At 38.0% G+C, this 15,845-nt stretch overlaps 1 protein-coding gene across 2 annotated transcripts in view; it reads right to left on the minus strand.

The window, feature by feature from the left end:
• Nucleotides 1–6,730, minus strand: part of PKHD1L1 (PKHD1 like 1) — a 152,470-nt gene extending 145,740 nt beyond the window's left edge. For both annotated transcript variants that reach the window (XM_041769613.1, XM_041769612.1), the window contains exons 1-2: nucleotides 6,579–6,730; nucleotides 4,715–4,804 (exon numbers count right to left, since the gene is read on the minus strand). In XM_041769613.1, the coding sequence (XP_041625547.1) occupies nucleotides 4,715–4,804; nucleotides 6,579–6,651 (163 nt within the window). In that variant the 5' untranslated portion in view covers nucleotides 6,652–6,730. The remainder of the gene's footprint in view (nucleotides 1–4,714; nucleotides 4,805–6,578) is intronic.
• Between the last annotated feature and the right edge of the window lie 9,115 nt (nucleotides 6,731–15,845).

A 15,845-nucleotide genomic window follows, 5' to 3' on the forward strand; every position in this document is an offset into this window, starting at 1 on the left:
ATAAATTTTAGGTATTTACCTTAAATTATCATGTAGTTTTGCAGTATGCTTCAGAAAACACTACTACCACACATGCTCACATTAAATAACCCTTAACAGCTGATGTGGCTGAACTGGGGTTGCTAGATATCTCTGATGTTATTGCTTTTTAAGTTATTAAACATTTTCAGTGTTTCTAAAAAGGCCCATTAAAACATGAATTGCCTAGTTTAAGGACTTCACTGGGCCAGATGTTCACCAAATGCCAAAGCCCCTAAACTCCAGCTCTGGGAAAGTTGCTTGTTTGAGATAGTGCTATTTAAGGAACCCTAACATCCTGGATTGGAATCCTAGCTCCAACATATCCTTGCTGTGAACCTTCGGGTGTTCAAATTCTAGATATAAACTCTCTCATTTTTAATCTTCTTATCAGAAAAATGACCATAGGGGCACCTGGGTGGCTCAGTGGTTGCGGACCCACTTTTGGCTCAGATTGTGATCCCTGGGGTCCAGGGATCGAGTCCTGTATCAGGCTCCTCAAAGGGAGCTTGCTTCTCCCTCTGTCTATGTCTCTGTCTCTCTCTCTGTGTAAAAAAAAAAAAAAAGAAAGAAAGATGACCATAATCGCCTATTTATTGGATTGTTAGGAAGATGAAATGAGGATTGGATCTTATTATTGGTCACAAAAATCCTGAAATTTAAGTTCAGTGTTAACGTAATCCCTTTTAAATAACAGAAAACTAATAAATGGATGGCTAGGATCCAAATCCAGGTTGTAGATGTCAACCTGGCACCTGCGATATTTGGAGTAAAACAATATTTAAAAACATACACTCTAAAGCTATTACCCATTACCATATGTAACTTCCTTCAGACCCGATGTTCTTAGCTCATTTCCTATCTTTTATATGCAGAAAAAATAAGCAGACACTCAACAAAGGGTAGGGATTTGAGTACACACCACTTTCTTCTTCTAAGCTTAAATTGTAACCAACAGAACTCATCCAATTATAAGCTAAAGTATAAAGATAAGTATCAATTTGACGTGTGAAAGATATTTGCATTGAATCTGAAGTTTTGATTCTATGACTGCAATTACTGCTAAAATGAAATTTTGAAAAGATACAGGAAAGCACAGAAAAGCAAGTTACTCGTAAACCTGCTCTTTTCTTTTGCCAACTTCTGCTTATCTTTGGAGTTCACGTTGAGCTTGAAATACACAGAAGGGCTGCTGGCAACTAACTAAAGTATGGAAAGTTTTACTTGTGGCGTGGCTCAGGATGTGATACATGTATTTATTTTCCTATTAGGCACATGTCACAAAATTGGTATGGTAACACAGATTTGTTCTTCAGCATTCCTGAGACAAATACAATCGTAAAAAATAAAATCAACAAAAGATGTTATGTTTTTTGCTGAGTTGTTTTAATGTCATATATATATATTTAATGTCACATGTGTATTTATTGTCGTATATATTTTTATATCATATTTATGTCATCAAAATTTATGTCATACACACACCCCCACACACACACACATATATATATATACACACACACACATACACCTCATAGGAGTAAAATCCATGGGAAAACATGAGCCAAGTCAGTAACATTTTTCCTCATTACAAATATTGCTTAAAAAACACAACTATCTTTTGTATTGTGTACAAAGGAATCACCTCTAAAAAAGAATTTCAATATACAAGTATAATTCTGAATTTAAAAATTGGGTATAAAGAGGATACCACTGGAAGTACTCCAAAGCACAAAGATTACAGGAAGGGTTGAGTGTACCCTGGAAACAGAAAAGGTTGAGGCTTCAGATGGAAATTCCTGGCATGTTGGTGTGTTTTTTTCTTTTGCAGAAAAACTGGAGACAAGACTTGCCAGGCACGCAAACCTGGTTCTCCTGATATCAGCCTGTGCTGCTATCATGGAAAATGTCAGTGTCGTTAAAGCCAGCAGTTGCCATGTACAATGTAGGCTGTTTGGATTTCTCCAGTTAAAAAAACACAGGGTTGAGAGAGTATAAACCTACTCAAAAGTTGTAACATGCAAAACAATGAGAAGGAAAAGTACAGTGTGATGAAGGATAATTTCTCAAGAATGAAAACAAACCTGTGACATAAATGCAAAAAAAATATACAGAAATAAAACAAAATAACAGAAATAAAATAGCTCTAATTTGTGGAACAAATAGTATATATGGGTACCTTAGATACATCATCCTTTTCAATATTCACAACAGCCCCACCAGGTATGAAGCAATATCCTACTTTACAGATGAGAAAGCTGAGGCTTAGGGGGGTTACCTGCCCCAGTCACATAGTGGGAAGGGGCGAAGATGGACTGAAAACCAGGAAGACAGAACCAAAGTCCCCATGTTTTCCATAATATTACAAAAATTATCTAATTCAACACTTCAGTTAGATAAAAATATATGAAATAGAGAATTATTTAGAGGAAAGAGGTAAAAAGTAAAATACTATTCCTTCCATTTAACTTTTCTTTTTTTTTTTTTTAAGTAAAGAGAGCGATTAAGAAAGACAACTGAGAAATACAGGTATAAAGTTAGAAACACTCCAGAACTAATCATCAAAATGCTAACACCCCTCATTAAATCAGTCCTCTTAGAGACACAATTATTTCCATGATCATGCCATTGCTCAGAACACTTACTTGGGGATCATAATGGTAAAATGATCTATCTTTGGCTCCTGAAGGACAGCCTTTAGAACAAAGTAATATAGTTGCAAATTTTTGCTTAGGCAAATATGATGTGTGGAAATGGCCAAAAGTCAATTGGCCATTTATTACCAAAATACCAAAATATTAATAGTAGATCTTTCTAGAAGGTAGAATTTCAGAGAACTCACTTTCTAAGTCAAACATTTCTATAACATTTAATTTTTTCATCATGACTTTACAAAAATAAAACATTTTTATAGTTACATGGGACCAACATTTAAGTAATCATCTAGCAGTTACAATTCCATTTAGAAAATGTTCTTCTGTGATTAATAAATTAGCTGTGCATGCAAATCTAAACATAAAGATGGGTCAGAGGCAACACTGATGGATTATGTGAATGTAGTTCCTCCAAATAAATTTTGTTCAAGTACTACACTTCTGTAGTTTTGGAGGTCTGGTGTGTTGCATAAATTTACATTCTATGCATATCATGGGCCCTGAAAACCTATATAAAACAGTACATAGACTCAGCCTCTGAGAAAGACACATGCTAACCCATTTTTAGTTGAATACAGTATGTGGCTAAGGCAGGAAGAGGGAAAATAAATCAGGGTGGAGATGCAGGTATCTGCAATTCCAATAGGATTTAACTATTCTATGATTCTCTGTCAAGAGCATTCAGAAATTGAGACCGAGGGGAAAACTAGAAATTCACCATGACACTAGTGACACACATATACTGTGACTCAGAAAGTCCATGAAAGAAGCAAAGGTTATATAGCTAAATTCATAAAGACGTTCTTCCAAAATGCGTTAATAGAATATTTTGTTTTGTTCTGTATTTATAACTAAGGGCCATCTGGGTCTATGTACTAAAACTCAAGCCATGGCTCCTGGATCAGAAAAAGTTCAGGTCTCCATGAAGAAAGAAATAGCTGAGTAGTTATTTTGTTTTGTTTTGTTTTAATCTAAGCATTTCTCTCCTGGCTTTTAAATCTCTGTTAAAAACCTAATAGCTTCCAAGGACACAGTATCTTAACAGCAATTTAAGGGAACAATGGATAAAGACACTTTTAAAATAGTCTTTAACAAATGCATTGCCTTTGGGTATTTAACTCTAAGCAACAAAAAACGAGCAAACTTTAATCCAAAATATGTTCTTCACAATTTACATGCATAAGCCATTTTAAATATATCACTGAGAGACTGAATTCTGTAGAAATGTTACTTAGAAGTATTGAAAGACATTTCAAAATATCTGACAGAATAATTAAATATCTTGCTCTGTCAATTCTAACTGAAAAACTTCTCATTTCTCTATTTTCAAGACCAGATAATAGTTTTTGGTATTTTTAAAAATGTTTTCTTTCCCAACCTTCAAAAATTCGTAAGCTGAATAGTACTATAATTTAGATGGTAGAGACCATAGGACTAAAAGAACCACATATTTCTATTTAATCTTAGGCAGAGTTACTCATTAAATAAATTCACTGCTTGCCTACGATGTTTTCTTTCAAGACTAGGCAAGGAGACAGAGTCATACATAACCCATGCTTTGATGAAGCATTTGATAAGGACTGGGTGGCAGGAGAATGGATCCAAAGTTTTGCTTTCAATTGCCTTTCTGTCTTCATTAACATTCTATATCTCTAGCACTCCCTCTTATTAAACATTCTACCTCCCAAGCCCCCCCCCATGTTATATTTGATATAAAGATAAATGTTATTAGACCCATGAAGAGCAAAGCAAATAATTGCAAAGTTGAGTTAAAGATGTTTCTTTCAGTTCAGTCATTATAATCCAGATTTTGGGAATTAAATTAAGCAAGTAATTGTAGTATCAATTCAGATGATCAAGTTGGTAGAGACTCTTAAGGATTTTGTTAGCTGTCAAAGGGGTAGAGTTTTACTACCCTGGCCAAATGCAGAAACATAGAACATTTTTTGTGGATTTTTTTTAAGACCAGAAAGGTCTAAAAGTGAAATGGTCTTTAAAATACCTCAACTTTGGCCAAAAGAAAAAAGAGCGGGCCATCATACCTTCTCCTTTGATAGTCAGCCTTGTCGCTCCATTTATGCTGCCATATTTAGGTATTATTTCTGTGACTTTGGGAATTATTTTAGAGCCATCTGAAAGATATCAAAACACAGTAATGGTAAAAGTGTCAAGTATTTCAATTCAAGCATCAAATTTGATACCACATATTATAATGTTGTAAGAAAAACATCATGAAAATTATAGGCCTGAAAGTAAATACACCTATATTTTATCTGCGGCTCTACTAGTAACCAATGACTTGACAGGGAAATAAGTCATTAACTTAATTAATACTCATTGGTTTTATGCAAAGCACTCCCTTTTGTGCCACAAAGAGCAGGAATAATACATGATGATTTTCATCACTCTTACCTATTTATAAAACATTTATTAAACCCTTAATTTCATGTAGTGCTCAACTAAACTGTAGTTCCACTGCAGTTAGCAGCCCACACAGTAGCAGACGATGCTGGAAAAACAACATTGGGGAGAAATAGGCCATTCATTATAAAAGCAATTAAGAAAAGCAAAGAATAAATGAAGATGCAGAGAATAGTCCAGGTACACAACCTAATGGTGTATTTAAAGAAGAAATTGTTTTCTGTGACCAAGTAAGACTTCAGGAAAGATCATTTCTGGGATCTTTTTAGCCTCCTGATGATAGTAAGTTCTTACTCTACTGGTCACTAATTCATTCAATGAATGGTATAAAGGTCCTGAGGATATAAAAATGTGTTAACTGTCTTGACTTTTGTACAGAGTGACAAGAGAGTAGATGGGCCATGGGTAACTAAGAAGGAGCAGTTCACTCCCTTCTTCGTTATTCAGTAGGGTCACACTGGCTTCTTAAAAGAAGGGGTGTCCCTGCTGCATCTCAACAGCAAATACTAATAGCTAGACAGGACCACCTATCGGAGAGATAAAGAGTTCTAGAAAGAGGGAGGTGCCTATGCAAACACAGGGGTGAGTGAGCTGCTTCTCAAGAGAACTATCAGTATGCTTTAAAACAACTCAAAGATACACGGTGGCTAAAATGGTTTGTTTTCTGCTTAAACTGCACAAATCTGGTAATTATTAGATCCAGTTACAATTCCCAAAGGAGGTGGAAAAAACTAAAGTGGACACAAAAAGAAAAGCTATAGAAATTACTGTTTGAAATAGATGTATGAGAAAAGGTTAAAGACATCATAATCCTAGAGTTCACCCGGGCCTGCAAGAAGCTTAGCATGGACTTCAAATGTCTTCTGTACTACGGGTCTGACTTTGCCAAGAGCTCCAAGGCTGATGCTGCTTCAGCACATTTATAACTTCGAGCAGCCCCCAGCCAAGAGCAGGAAACTCCAGCGAGGGCTCTGGATCCTATCTCCAAGACCGTGCTGCTCCTCACCTATCTCAGGTTCATCCTCCCTTATCTCCACGGGACAACTCCAATTTCTTATCTTATCAGTCTCTTCCAACCCTCTCCTGGGGATTACTTTGAAGGCAGAGGGCCGCTGCCCCTGGAAGTGACTGACAAGCGGCCACAGAGACCCATTCCTGCCCTACTGGGGGACACTGCCCTCCGTTCGGTGGGGGAAAGGGGCCCAAGAAAAGTGGGAGAGGACTCAGATTGTGTGCCTGCCTCCACCCCCAGTTAAGGGGGTCTTTTTCGATTGAGTCCCCTGCGAGTGGGGGCGGTGAGGTTCTAGAATTCAAGCAGTAACTCTTCTGGCTTAAGAGCAATCCCTCCGCTCTAACTTCTGTGTGTGTGCGTGTCTGTCTGTCTGTCTGTGAGGCCCCCCTTCCAGGTCCCAGGCCCCCAGGATCGCAGCCCCGGCTCCGGGCTGGTGCCCCGCAGTCCCGCCCCTCGCGCCCCGGAGCAATTACCTGCGCGGGGGTCCGCGGCGCCCAGGAGCAGCCCCCACAGGCCCCAGGTTGCCAAGAGCCACAGGTGTCCCATCGCCGCGTCAGCCCCGCAGTCTGCGCGCGCCGCTGGCTCGCAGGCGCTGCGGGTGCAGGGCTGGGCTCGCGGACCGGGACCCGCGGCGCGCACGGCCCTTCCCACGCGCGCAGCGAACTCGGCCCCGCCCCGCCCCGCCCCGCCCTGCCCCGCCCTGGATCTGCCCGCGGACGCGCTCCCGGCGCCCGCGAACCAGCCGCCCGCCCCGCTGAGTGCTGACGCCCAAGCCGTCCCCACAAGTGTGATGACCCCACTCCTTTTGGCAAGACGGATCGATGGGCGAGTTTTCCATGAGCCCCGCCCCCTTCCCTTGATTTTTATTTTTATTTTTTTTGAATTTTTATTTATGATAGTCACAGAGAGAGAGAGAGAGAGAGAGAGAGAGGCAGAGACACAGGCAGAGGGAGAAGCAGGCTCCATGCACCGGGAGCCCGACGTGGGACTCGATCCCGGGTCTCCAGGATCGCGCCCTGGGCTGAAAGCAGCAGTAAACCGCTGCGCCACCCAGGGATCCCCCCTCCCCGTTATTAAATTCTAGGCCTGCATACTTTCCTTCGCCCGTGTGCTTTGGCTACTAACTATCCCCGGGTGGACCTAGACGTCCATCCAATACACAAACCCCACACATTTCCCCCCTTCACATTCGTAGACATTAGTGTTGTTCCTTTCATTGACAATCGTATGTATTGATTTCTCTGCCTGTCCCAAACACCATGCCCAGTGCTTTAGGGACTTCAACTCACAATAATCCCCAAAGGACTATTACTATTACTATTAATTATGATTACTATTCTTATCCACCCCCTACCCCGGGTGCTCCAAGCTGTCGCCTGAGGCACGGAAGGTTGACTAACTTGCCCATGGACATATAACTAAGTGCCCAGTGAGGACTCAAGCAGTGACTCCGGAGCCAGTGCTCTTAGCCCCTCCATTGCTCCCAATTTAGCACACTTCTGGTGAGGTTTTGCAATGCTTAGGACATCTTTATACTAAAAATTATTCATTGTCTTTGAAATTCATATTTAACTCAGCATCCTGTATTTGCCAAATTGGACTACTCTAGTTGGGAGGGAAGACAGAAGAAATAGAAGAGAGGGGGCACCTGGGTGTCTCAGTGGTTGAGCGTCTGCCTTTGGCTCAGGTCATGATCCCGGGGTCCTGGGATCCAGTCCCACATCAGGCTCCCCGCAGAGAGATGCTTCTCCCTCTGCCTATGTCTCTGCCTCTCTCTGTGTGTCTCTTATGAATAAATAAAAATATTTAAAAAAAATAGAATTCTAAAATAAGTAAAATAATAAAATTAGATCCTTGTGCTTTAAGAGTTTATGTTTAGCTCATTGAGGATTAATTTTGTTGTTATTGTTGGCTTTGGTTAATTACTTTCATCTCATAATTTTCTACAAATTGCCCATGTCACCATCCTACTGAAAATAGTGCCTGCAAGGTACCACTGACCTTCTTACTCTTGGAACTCTTTGTAGCATATGACACTGTTAACATCTTTCTTGAAATTCCATTCCTCTGAAGAGTCTTGGGTTTCCTCCTACTTCTCCAATCACTTGTATCTCATATTTTTCTCTTACATCTTCTTCCTGAAAATTGATGTTCCTGCAGCTTCTACTCATCCTCCCATCCGCTATCTGGAAGTAGGTCAATTAGCAGAAAGCTTGTTGAATGCCAATTTGCTGGTTAATTATTTGCCAAATTTACTTAATTTAAAGACTGTAATGTTGTATAGCTATAATTAGCAACTTTACCAAGAATTTCTTAGCAGCATTAACAAAAATATTCACTTCAAGTTATTAACTGTGACATGTGTAGAAGTATGTATTTCAGTATCAAAAACCAAAATAAAATGTAATAGGGGAATAAAAATTGTATTTGCTTGGTTAATTTTTATTTCTTTCTGATGCTTTTCAAATTAAATTGACCTAAGTTAAATTTTGGATGATTTCATTAAAAAGTAATTTAAGGGATCCCTGGGTGGCGCAGCGGTTTAGCGCCTGTCTTTGGCCCAGGGCACGATCCTGGAGACCCGGGATCGAATCCCACGTCCGGCTCCCGGTGCATGGAGCCTGCTTCTCCCTCTGCCTGTGTCTCTGCCTCTCTCTCTGTGACTATCATAAGTAAATAAAAATAAATCTTTAAAAAAAAAAAAAAAAAAGTAATTTAAGTGCAATTTAATTCAAAATTCTGATTTTTCAGATGCTTTTGAATTTATAATTAAAACAGTATGAAAAATAAGTGAGATTTATTTATTCTGCATTTTGGATATATTAATAAGTGATTAGGAACCTCTTTATGTTGATTTCTGTTTTGCCAAACCTTTAATATTTTTAAGATTCTTTTACCAAATCCTCAGATTATGTTAACCAGAAAATGGCATACAATATTTAGCATATAATGTAGTTACTCCCACTGTGTCCTATTTCATCTTTTTACTTATTTCATACTAACCATATGGTCCCTTCCAGATTATAGTAGTCCCTTTCAGATATCTTTATTTTCTTTATAGCTAATCTTCTTATAGCTTTCTATATAGCTAATAATCTTATAATCAGTTAACCATATAGGGAACCTATATATGTTACTTATAATATGCATATGTAACAAGTTAACTCTATATGCAAGTATGAATAAGTATATATATATGTAAGTATGAAACAAGTATATATATATATAAAATATACAAATATCCATATATAATTCACAATTTAATTTTGATAGTCAATATTAAAAATGTATGTATAATTGTTCTATATACTTCACCAACTTGTTCAAACTGTTAATACTGTTAAATTGCATTCATTAATTCATTTAATCCAAAGTTGGCTAATTGGTCTTTCAGCAAATTGATCATTTGGCTAATTGACTTTAGGAAAGTTGATATTTCAGCAAAAAGCCTATTTTCTTGTTAAATAATGCCTAAACTTTTAAAAAAGCCAAGCATTGTAATTTGCATGTATAGATTTTTACTCAACTCTTGAATGAATGAGCATCTTTAACATTTCTCCCTTTAAGAGCACTTATTTATCTAATAAATCAATGTCTAGCAAAAGATGCCACCAGTGGTATTTTTTTTCCAGTGGTATTTTTTATCTTAAATTATTAACATAAGTGGATAGGATAATGTGACAATAAATAATTATAACTAGATAGAAATTTGTATAACCAAAAGTCAACTTGGAACCAGAAAAAGTGATTTTGTGGTTTACATAACTAATGATTTAAATTGTATTCCTCTTTAGAATATTTAAGCCTTTATAATACAGATTCATCATAGACTATAGGAATGGAATGGCAACTCCTGATCATTAAATTCTATGTTTTTGTAAATTAAAAAAAAAAATCCAGCTATAACAAAATCCTGCTATTAGGGCCAGCATCATGGGCACATGATATGTGTGGTCTATAGACGCCTGCTTTGTTTAATGCTCTGCTGGCACCATTGTGAACTCCTTAATAATTTTTGAATGAGGTAATCACCCACTTACTCCACCTCCCCACCATCCTCCCCTCCAGCAACCCTCAGTTTATTTCCTGAGATTTCATCTTATTTTTTCCACTCTTTCCCTATGATCTCTGTTTTGTTTCTTAAATTCCACATATGAGTGATCCTTCAATTTAAAAGCAATTAGAAGGGCACCTGGGTGTCTCAGTCCGTTAAGTATTTGCCTTCGGCTTAGATTGTGATCCCAGCTGTCCTGGGATCAAGTCCTGTATCAGGCTCCCTGCTCAGTGGGGAGTCTGCCTCTGCCCAGGCCCTGGCTCCCCAACCCCCAATTCTCTCTCTCAAATAAAAAAAAAAAAAATCTTGGGCAGCCCGGGTGGCCCAGTGGTTTAGCACTGCCTCCAGCCCAGGGCATGATCCTAGAGACCCAGGATTGGAGACCCAGGATCAAGTCCCATGTCGGGCTCCCTGCATAAAGCCTGCTTCTCCCTCTGCCTGTGTCTCTGCCTCTCTCTCTCTCTCTCTCTCTCTCTCATAAATAAATGAAATATTTTTTAAAAATAAAATAAAATCTTAAAAAAGAATCAATTTATTTAAAAATAAACAAAAGCAATTAGAAAGTGATAAAGAGTAAGACACTTGCAGAGCTAGAAGGCAAAAAGGGTTCACTTGCAAATTCACTTAACTTGGAACATAAGCTGTGAGAGCCTGATTTTGAATCTAAACCTAATTGTGAGAGACGATGAACAAAATGAGGTACAAGAATAGATTTATTCTCTTGTTAAGCCTCCAACAAGTATTCAATATGGTAAGCAGTAGGAATAGAACAGTAATTTTTTTTCATCTTTGTCTTCACAGAACTTACATTCTTAGTGGAGACAGTCTAAAAACAAGATAAGTGGGTGAAATATATAGATGTTAGAAAGTGATACATGCTGAAGAAAGACAAATAAGCAAGGAGGAATGTCACATATGTGGGGAGTGGGGTGGGGTTGAGTGTGATGCAGTTTTAAATAGGAGGACCAGGAAGTTGTCACAGAGAAGGTGAATTTTGAGTAAAGATCTAAATGTCTACAGGGAATTACTTAGTCACGTGGATATCTGGGAGAAGAGCATTCCAGGCATTTTAGAACAAATGCCAATGCCACAAGGAGGGAGTGTGTTTTATATATAAGGAGCAGAGAGGCCAAAGCAGTATAAAATATGAAGTCAGAGAAGTAAAGGGGGGAGGCGCAGATCACGCAGGATCATGTATTTGAGTGATATGTGAATCCACTTTAGAATATTGAGCTGAAATACATCATCTAATTTATGTTTTCAAAGAAACACCCAGATGCTATTTTGTTGTACTAGGGCAAGAGCAGATGCAGGGAGATCAATTTAGAGATAAATGCAAATCATCCAGGCAAGAATAATGGTATCTTGGACTAGGATGTGTTGGCAATATTGTTTGTAGTGCAAAGAGGTCAGGTTGTGGATAGATTTGAGAACTGAGCTGATAGGATTTGCTGACCAGGAGTATGGAGGGTAAGAGAAAAGAGGAGGGGTAAACATAACTGCAAGAGTTTGGTCCTCAACATCTAGAACTATGGAGGCCATTAACTGCTGGTGAAAAATGTAGAAAGAGCAGATTTGAAAGAGTGTATCAAGAGCTCACCTTCATACATATCAAGTTTAAGATCTATGAGATTTCCAAGTGAGATGTAAAATAGACAGTTTGGTTTTTGCATCTGAAGTTCAGGGAAAAATCCAGGTTGGAGATATCAATCTGATAAACACAAGCATGTATTTTAGAAATAATGAAGCCAAATGTTATCATCTAGAGAATAGAATATAGATGAAAAAATGAACTTATCTAAAGACAGTCTTGGAAAACTCCAATATTTAGTAATAGAAACATGAGGAAAAACAAGCAAAACCACTGAGAAAGAGTGGTCAAAAAAGTGGCAGAGAAGTTAGATGATAGTGTTGCCTGGAAGCCACATAGAGAAGTATTCAAGGAGGAAGAAGTAATAGCTATCAATTACCCTTGGATTTAACAATGCGGAGCTTATGGAAACTAAGAATAATTTACCAAAGTGGTGGAGTGAAACTCTAATTGGAACAGATTCCTTAAAAAATAGGCAGGGATAAATGGGGACCATTTTAGAATGGTCCACAATAAGAAGAGTTGGAAAGTCAATGGGCCAAGGGAAAAGAGTCACTGCAGGAAACCAATAAACTAGCAGTCCTAGCAGTCTTGGATTAAAGTGAAATCAATGAGAATGGTATTATCTTTTTTCTAGCTACTTTGAGGTGCCCAGGTGCAGGGATAAGAATAGGCAATTTTGGGAAAGCTAGTGGTTTTATTCACTTATCTTTAAGGTCTTGCCTACACTAGATGACACTGTGAGCAGCATTCTCTAATAAAAAGTCAGGAAACAAAGTATAAGAGGGTAAAGAGACTAAAACCTACTGATAGAACAAACCTTTGTTCTCAAGCATGCATGTGGGTTTTATTTTGTTTTTTAATGCCTTGAGAATTTTTGTTTCTGTTGTTTGTAGAAGACAGTTATCTGGGGGCAACATTTTCATTTCTCCTTTTTAAACATCATCCCAATTTCTCTTTTGTGGAATAATCTCTTAAATGTAGTCTGGTGGCCCAGGTGTGTATGTGTATGGTGGGGGAACACAGAGTATCAGATTTTCCCTGGAACCTGAACCTTGAACAGAGGAACAAAGCAAGAGTGTGAATGCTGGAGTTCATTCACTGCACTAGAGGTGCCCTGACTGGACTATTCACACAGAATTGTCCTGTTCTTCCACATCTTAGAAAGTGGTTTGGTTCCTTCCTGTTTTCACATTTTGATTTGCCAGGTTTCCTGTGATAACAGGAGCTTCGGATAGTCTTTCTATAAATTTCCTTTTGCTTAAGTTTGCCAGTTAGTTACTGTTGCCTGCAACCCCCAAACAATTCTCATTAAGAAAACATTTTTATTAGGAAATCATACTTTTGGGACAAGAGACAGAGCCCTGGAAAATGAGATAGGCCATTTTAAAAAAATGAAGCATTGGGTAAAATACTTTAATAATGTGAAGGATCACTGGGGCAATGTTCTTAGAGGACTGAATCATTTGGCAATTCTGATTTTTCCAAAATCCTACATAAGAAATTTAAATATGGAAACTATATTGACCCCGATTTTTCTTAGACACAAAGTTATTGAGCTTCCCTTCCCCAAACAGGTATCTATGTACTAGGATAATCATAGTTGAGAAGATGTTTCCTAGACAGAACAAATCAACATCTTATAAGTCTTTGGCAAATGGTTATAAACAATTGTTTTGAAGCAAATGGAAAGCTTATAATCTTGGCTTTATATTTTGAAACACTCCACAATATTTCCTAGCCAAGTGTGTGCTGATAATTAGCAGTTTATATTACTTTGAAAGTAGGTAGAACAACATAATGGTCATAGTCAATTTATCAATAAAGTATTGTGCACTTACTATCTGCCCAGCATTCTGTTAGGGGTATTAACCTCCAATAAACTCAAATAATATAACACTTCTAATTTATACTTTCACTAAGAAGTATTTATATAATACTCATACAATTATTCAACGAATATTTATTAAGGATTCTTGATCATCAAAAATAGCTCTAGGTAATAGAAATATCTCAGTGAACAAGACATACAAAGTCCTTCCCTCATGGACCTTACAGTCAAGTGAGAATGTTTCAACTGAGGTAACAGTTAGAGCAGTTGTCTTAAGTAAAGGATGAACATGGAATCATCAAGAACTGGAAAGGTGAAAGAGGTCCAATTTCATTCTTTTACACATGGTTACCCAATTTTCCCAACACCATTTCTTTTTTTTAGGAAGAATGTGTGTGCACACAAGTGGGTGTGGGGCAGAGGGAGAAATAGAGACAGAGAGAAAATCTTAAGCAGATTTCATTTCCAGGATGGAGCCCAATGAAGGGCTCCATCTCAGAACCCTGAGATCACGACTGGAGCTGAGATCAAGAGTTGGATGCTTAACAACTGAGCCACCCAGGGGCCCTTCCAGCACCATTTATTGAAGAAATCATTCTTTCCCCATTGAATATTCTTGGTTCCCTCATCCCATATTAGTTGACTGTATATTCATGGGTTTATTTCGGGGCTTTCTTCTCTGTTCCATTGATCAATGTGTCTGTTTTTATACCATAACTATACTGTTTGATTACTATAGCTTTGTAGTATAGTTTGAAATCAGGAAGTGTTATGTTTCCAACTTAGTTCTTTCTCAAGATTGCTTTGGCTATTCGGGATTTTAGGAATTTTAGGATTGCTTTTTCTATTTCTGTGAAAAATGCCTTTGGAATTTTGATAGAGATTGCATTGAATCTGTAGATGACTTTGGGCAATACATACATTTTAATAATATTAATTCTTCCAATCTATGCGAAAAGGATAAAATTCCATTTATTTGTGTGTTCTTCAATTTCTTTAATCATTGTCTTGTAATGTTCAGTATACAGATCTTTCACCTCCTTGGCTAAGTTTCCTAGGTATTATTGTCTTTGAAGCAATTGTAAATGTGATTGTTTATTACTCTTTCAGATATTTCATTATTTGTTTACAGAAATGCCACTGTGTTTTGTATTTTGATTTTATATCCTGCAACTTTACTGAATTTATTAGCTAATAGTTTATTTGTTTGTTTTGGTGGAACCTTTAGGGTTTTCTATCCATAACATCATGTCATCTGCAAATAGTGACAACTTTATTTCTTAGTTTCTGATTTGGATGCCTTTTTTTTTTTTTCTCTTGCCTGATTACTCTGGCTAGGACTTCTAGTACTATGCTGAATCGGAGTGGTGGGAGTGGGCATCCTTGTCTTGTTCCTGATTTTAATTGAAAATTGTAATTATATGAAGTGATGTGTTGACGAATCTTACTGTGCTAATTAATTCATGATATGTACATATATTAAATTATCAGGCTATACACTTTAAACTTACATAATGTTATATGTTCATCATATTTCAATAAAGCTAGAAAAATATTTTCATCCAGTGGTATGATGCACGGGTGCCTAGGTGGCTTAGTCAGATAAGCATCTGCCTTTGGTTCAGGTCATGATCCCAGAATCCTGGGTTAGAGCCTCACTTATGGGCACCCTGCTTCTCCCTCTCTTCCTCGCTCCTGCTCTCTCTCACTATCTCTGTTGCTATATCTGTCTCTCTCTCTATCTCAAATAAATAAAATCTTTTTTAAAAATGGCATGATGCAATGATACATCAATACCAAGTGTCTGTGGGCACATTTTTAAGTGATGGCTTGGATTTTGTTTCCATTGCCTTCTTCCCTTTCAAAATAAATGGCAAATAAGGATAAGCTGAAAAACAAACAACAAAACCCACAAAACTGGGTTTGGTGGGCTTTTATTTATTTATTTTAATAGTTAAGAGATTTATTTATTTATTTATTCATAGAGACAGAGAGAGGGGCACAGAGACACAGGCAGAGGGAGAAGCAGGCTCCACGCAGGGAGCCTGACGTGGGACTCAATCCAGGGTCTCCAGGATCACGCCCCGGGCTGCAGGCCGCGCTAACCGCTGCGCCACTGGGGCTGCCCTTTGGTAGGCTTTTAAAACCCAAGAAGCAGTTGTCAAGTTTTAAGTGGAGAATGGAGTGACTTGATCCATGTTTGAGAAAATGCACTGTAGATGCTTTGTGGTAAGGGATTAAATTAGGGATAGGAATGGACACAA

The sequence above is a fragment of the Vulpes lagopus genome, chromosome 9 (assembly GCF_018345385.1).
Source record: "Vulpes lagopus strain Blue_001 chromosome 9, ASM1834538v1, whole genome shotgun sequence".
Lineage (NCBI taxonomy): Eukaryota > Metazoa > Chordata > Mammalia > Carnivora > Canidae > Vulpes > Vulpes lagopus.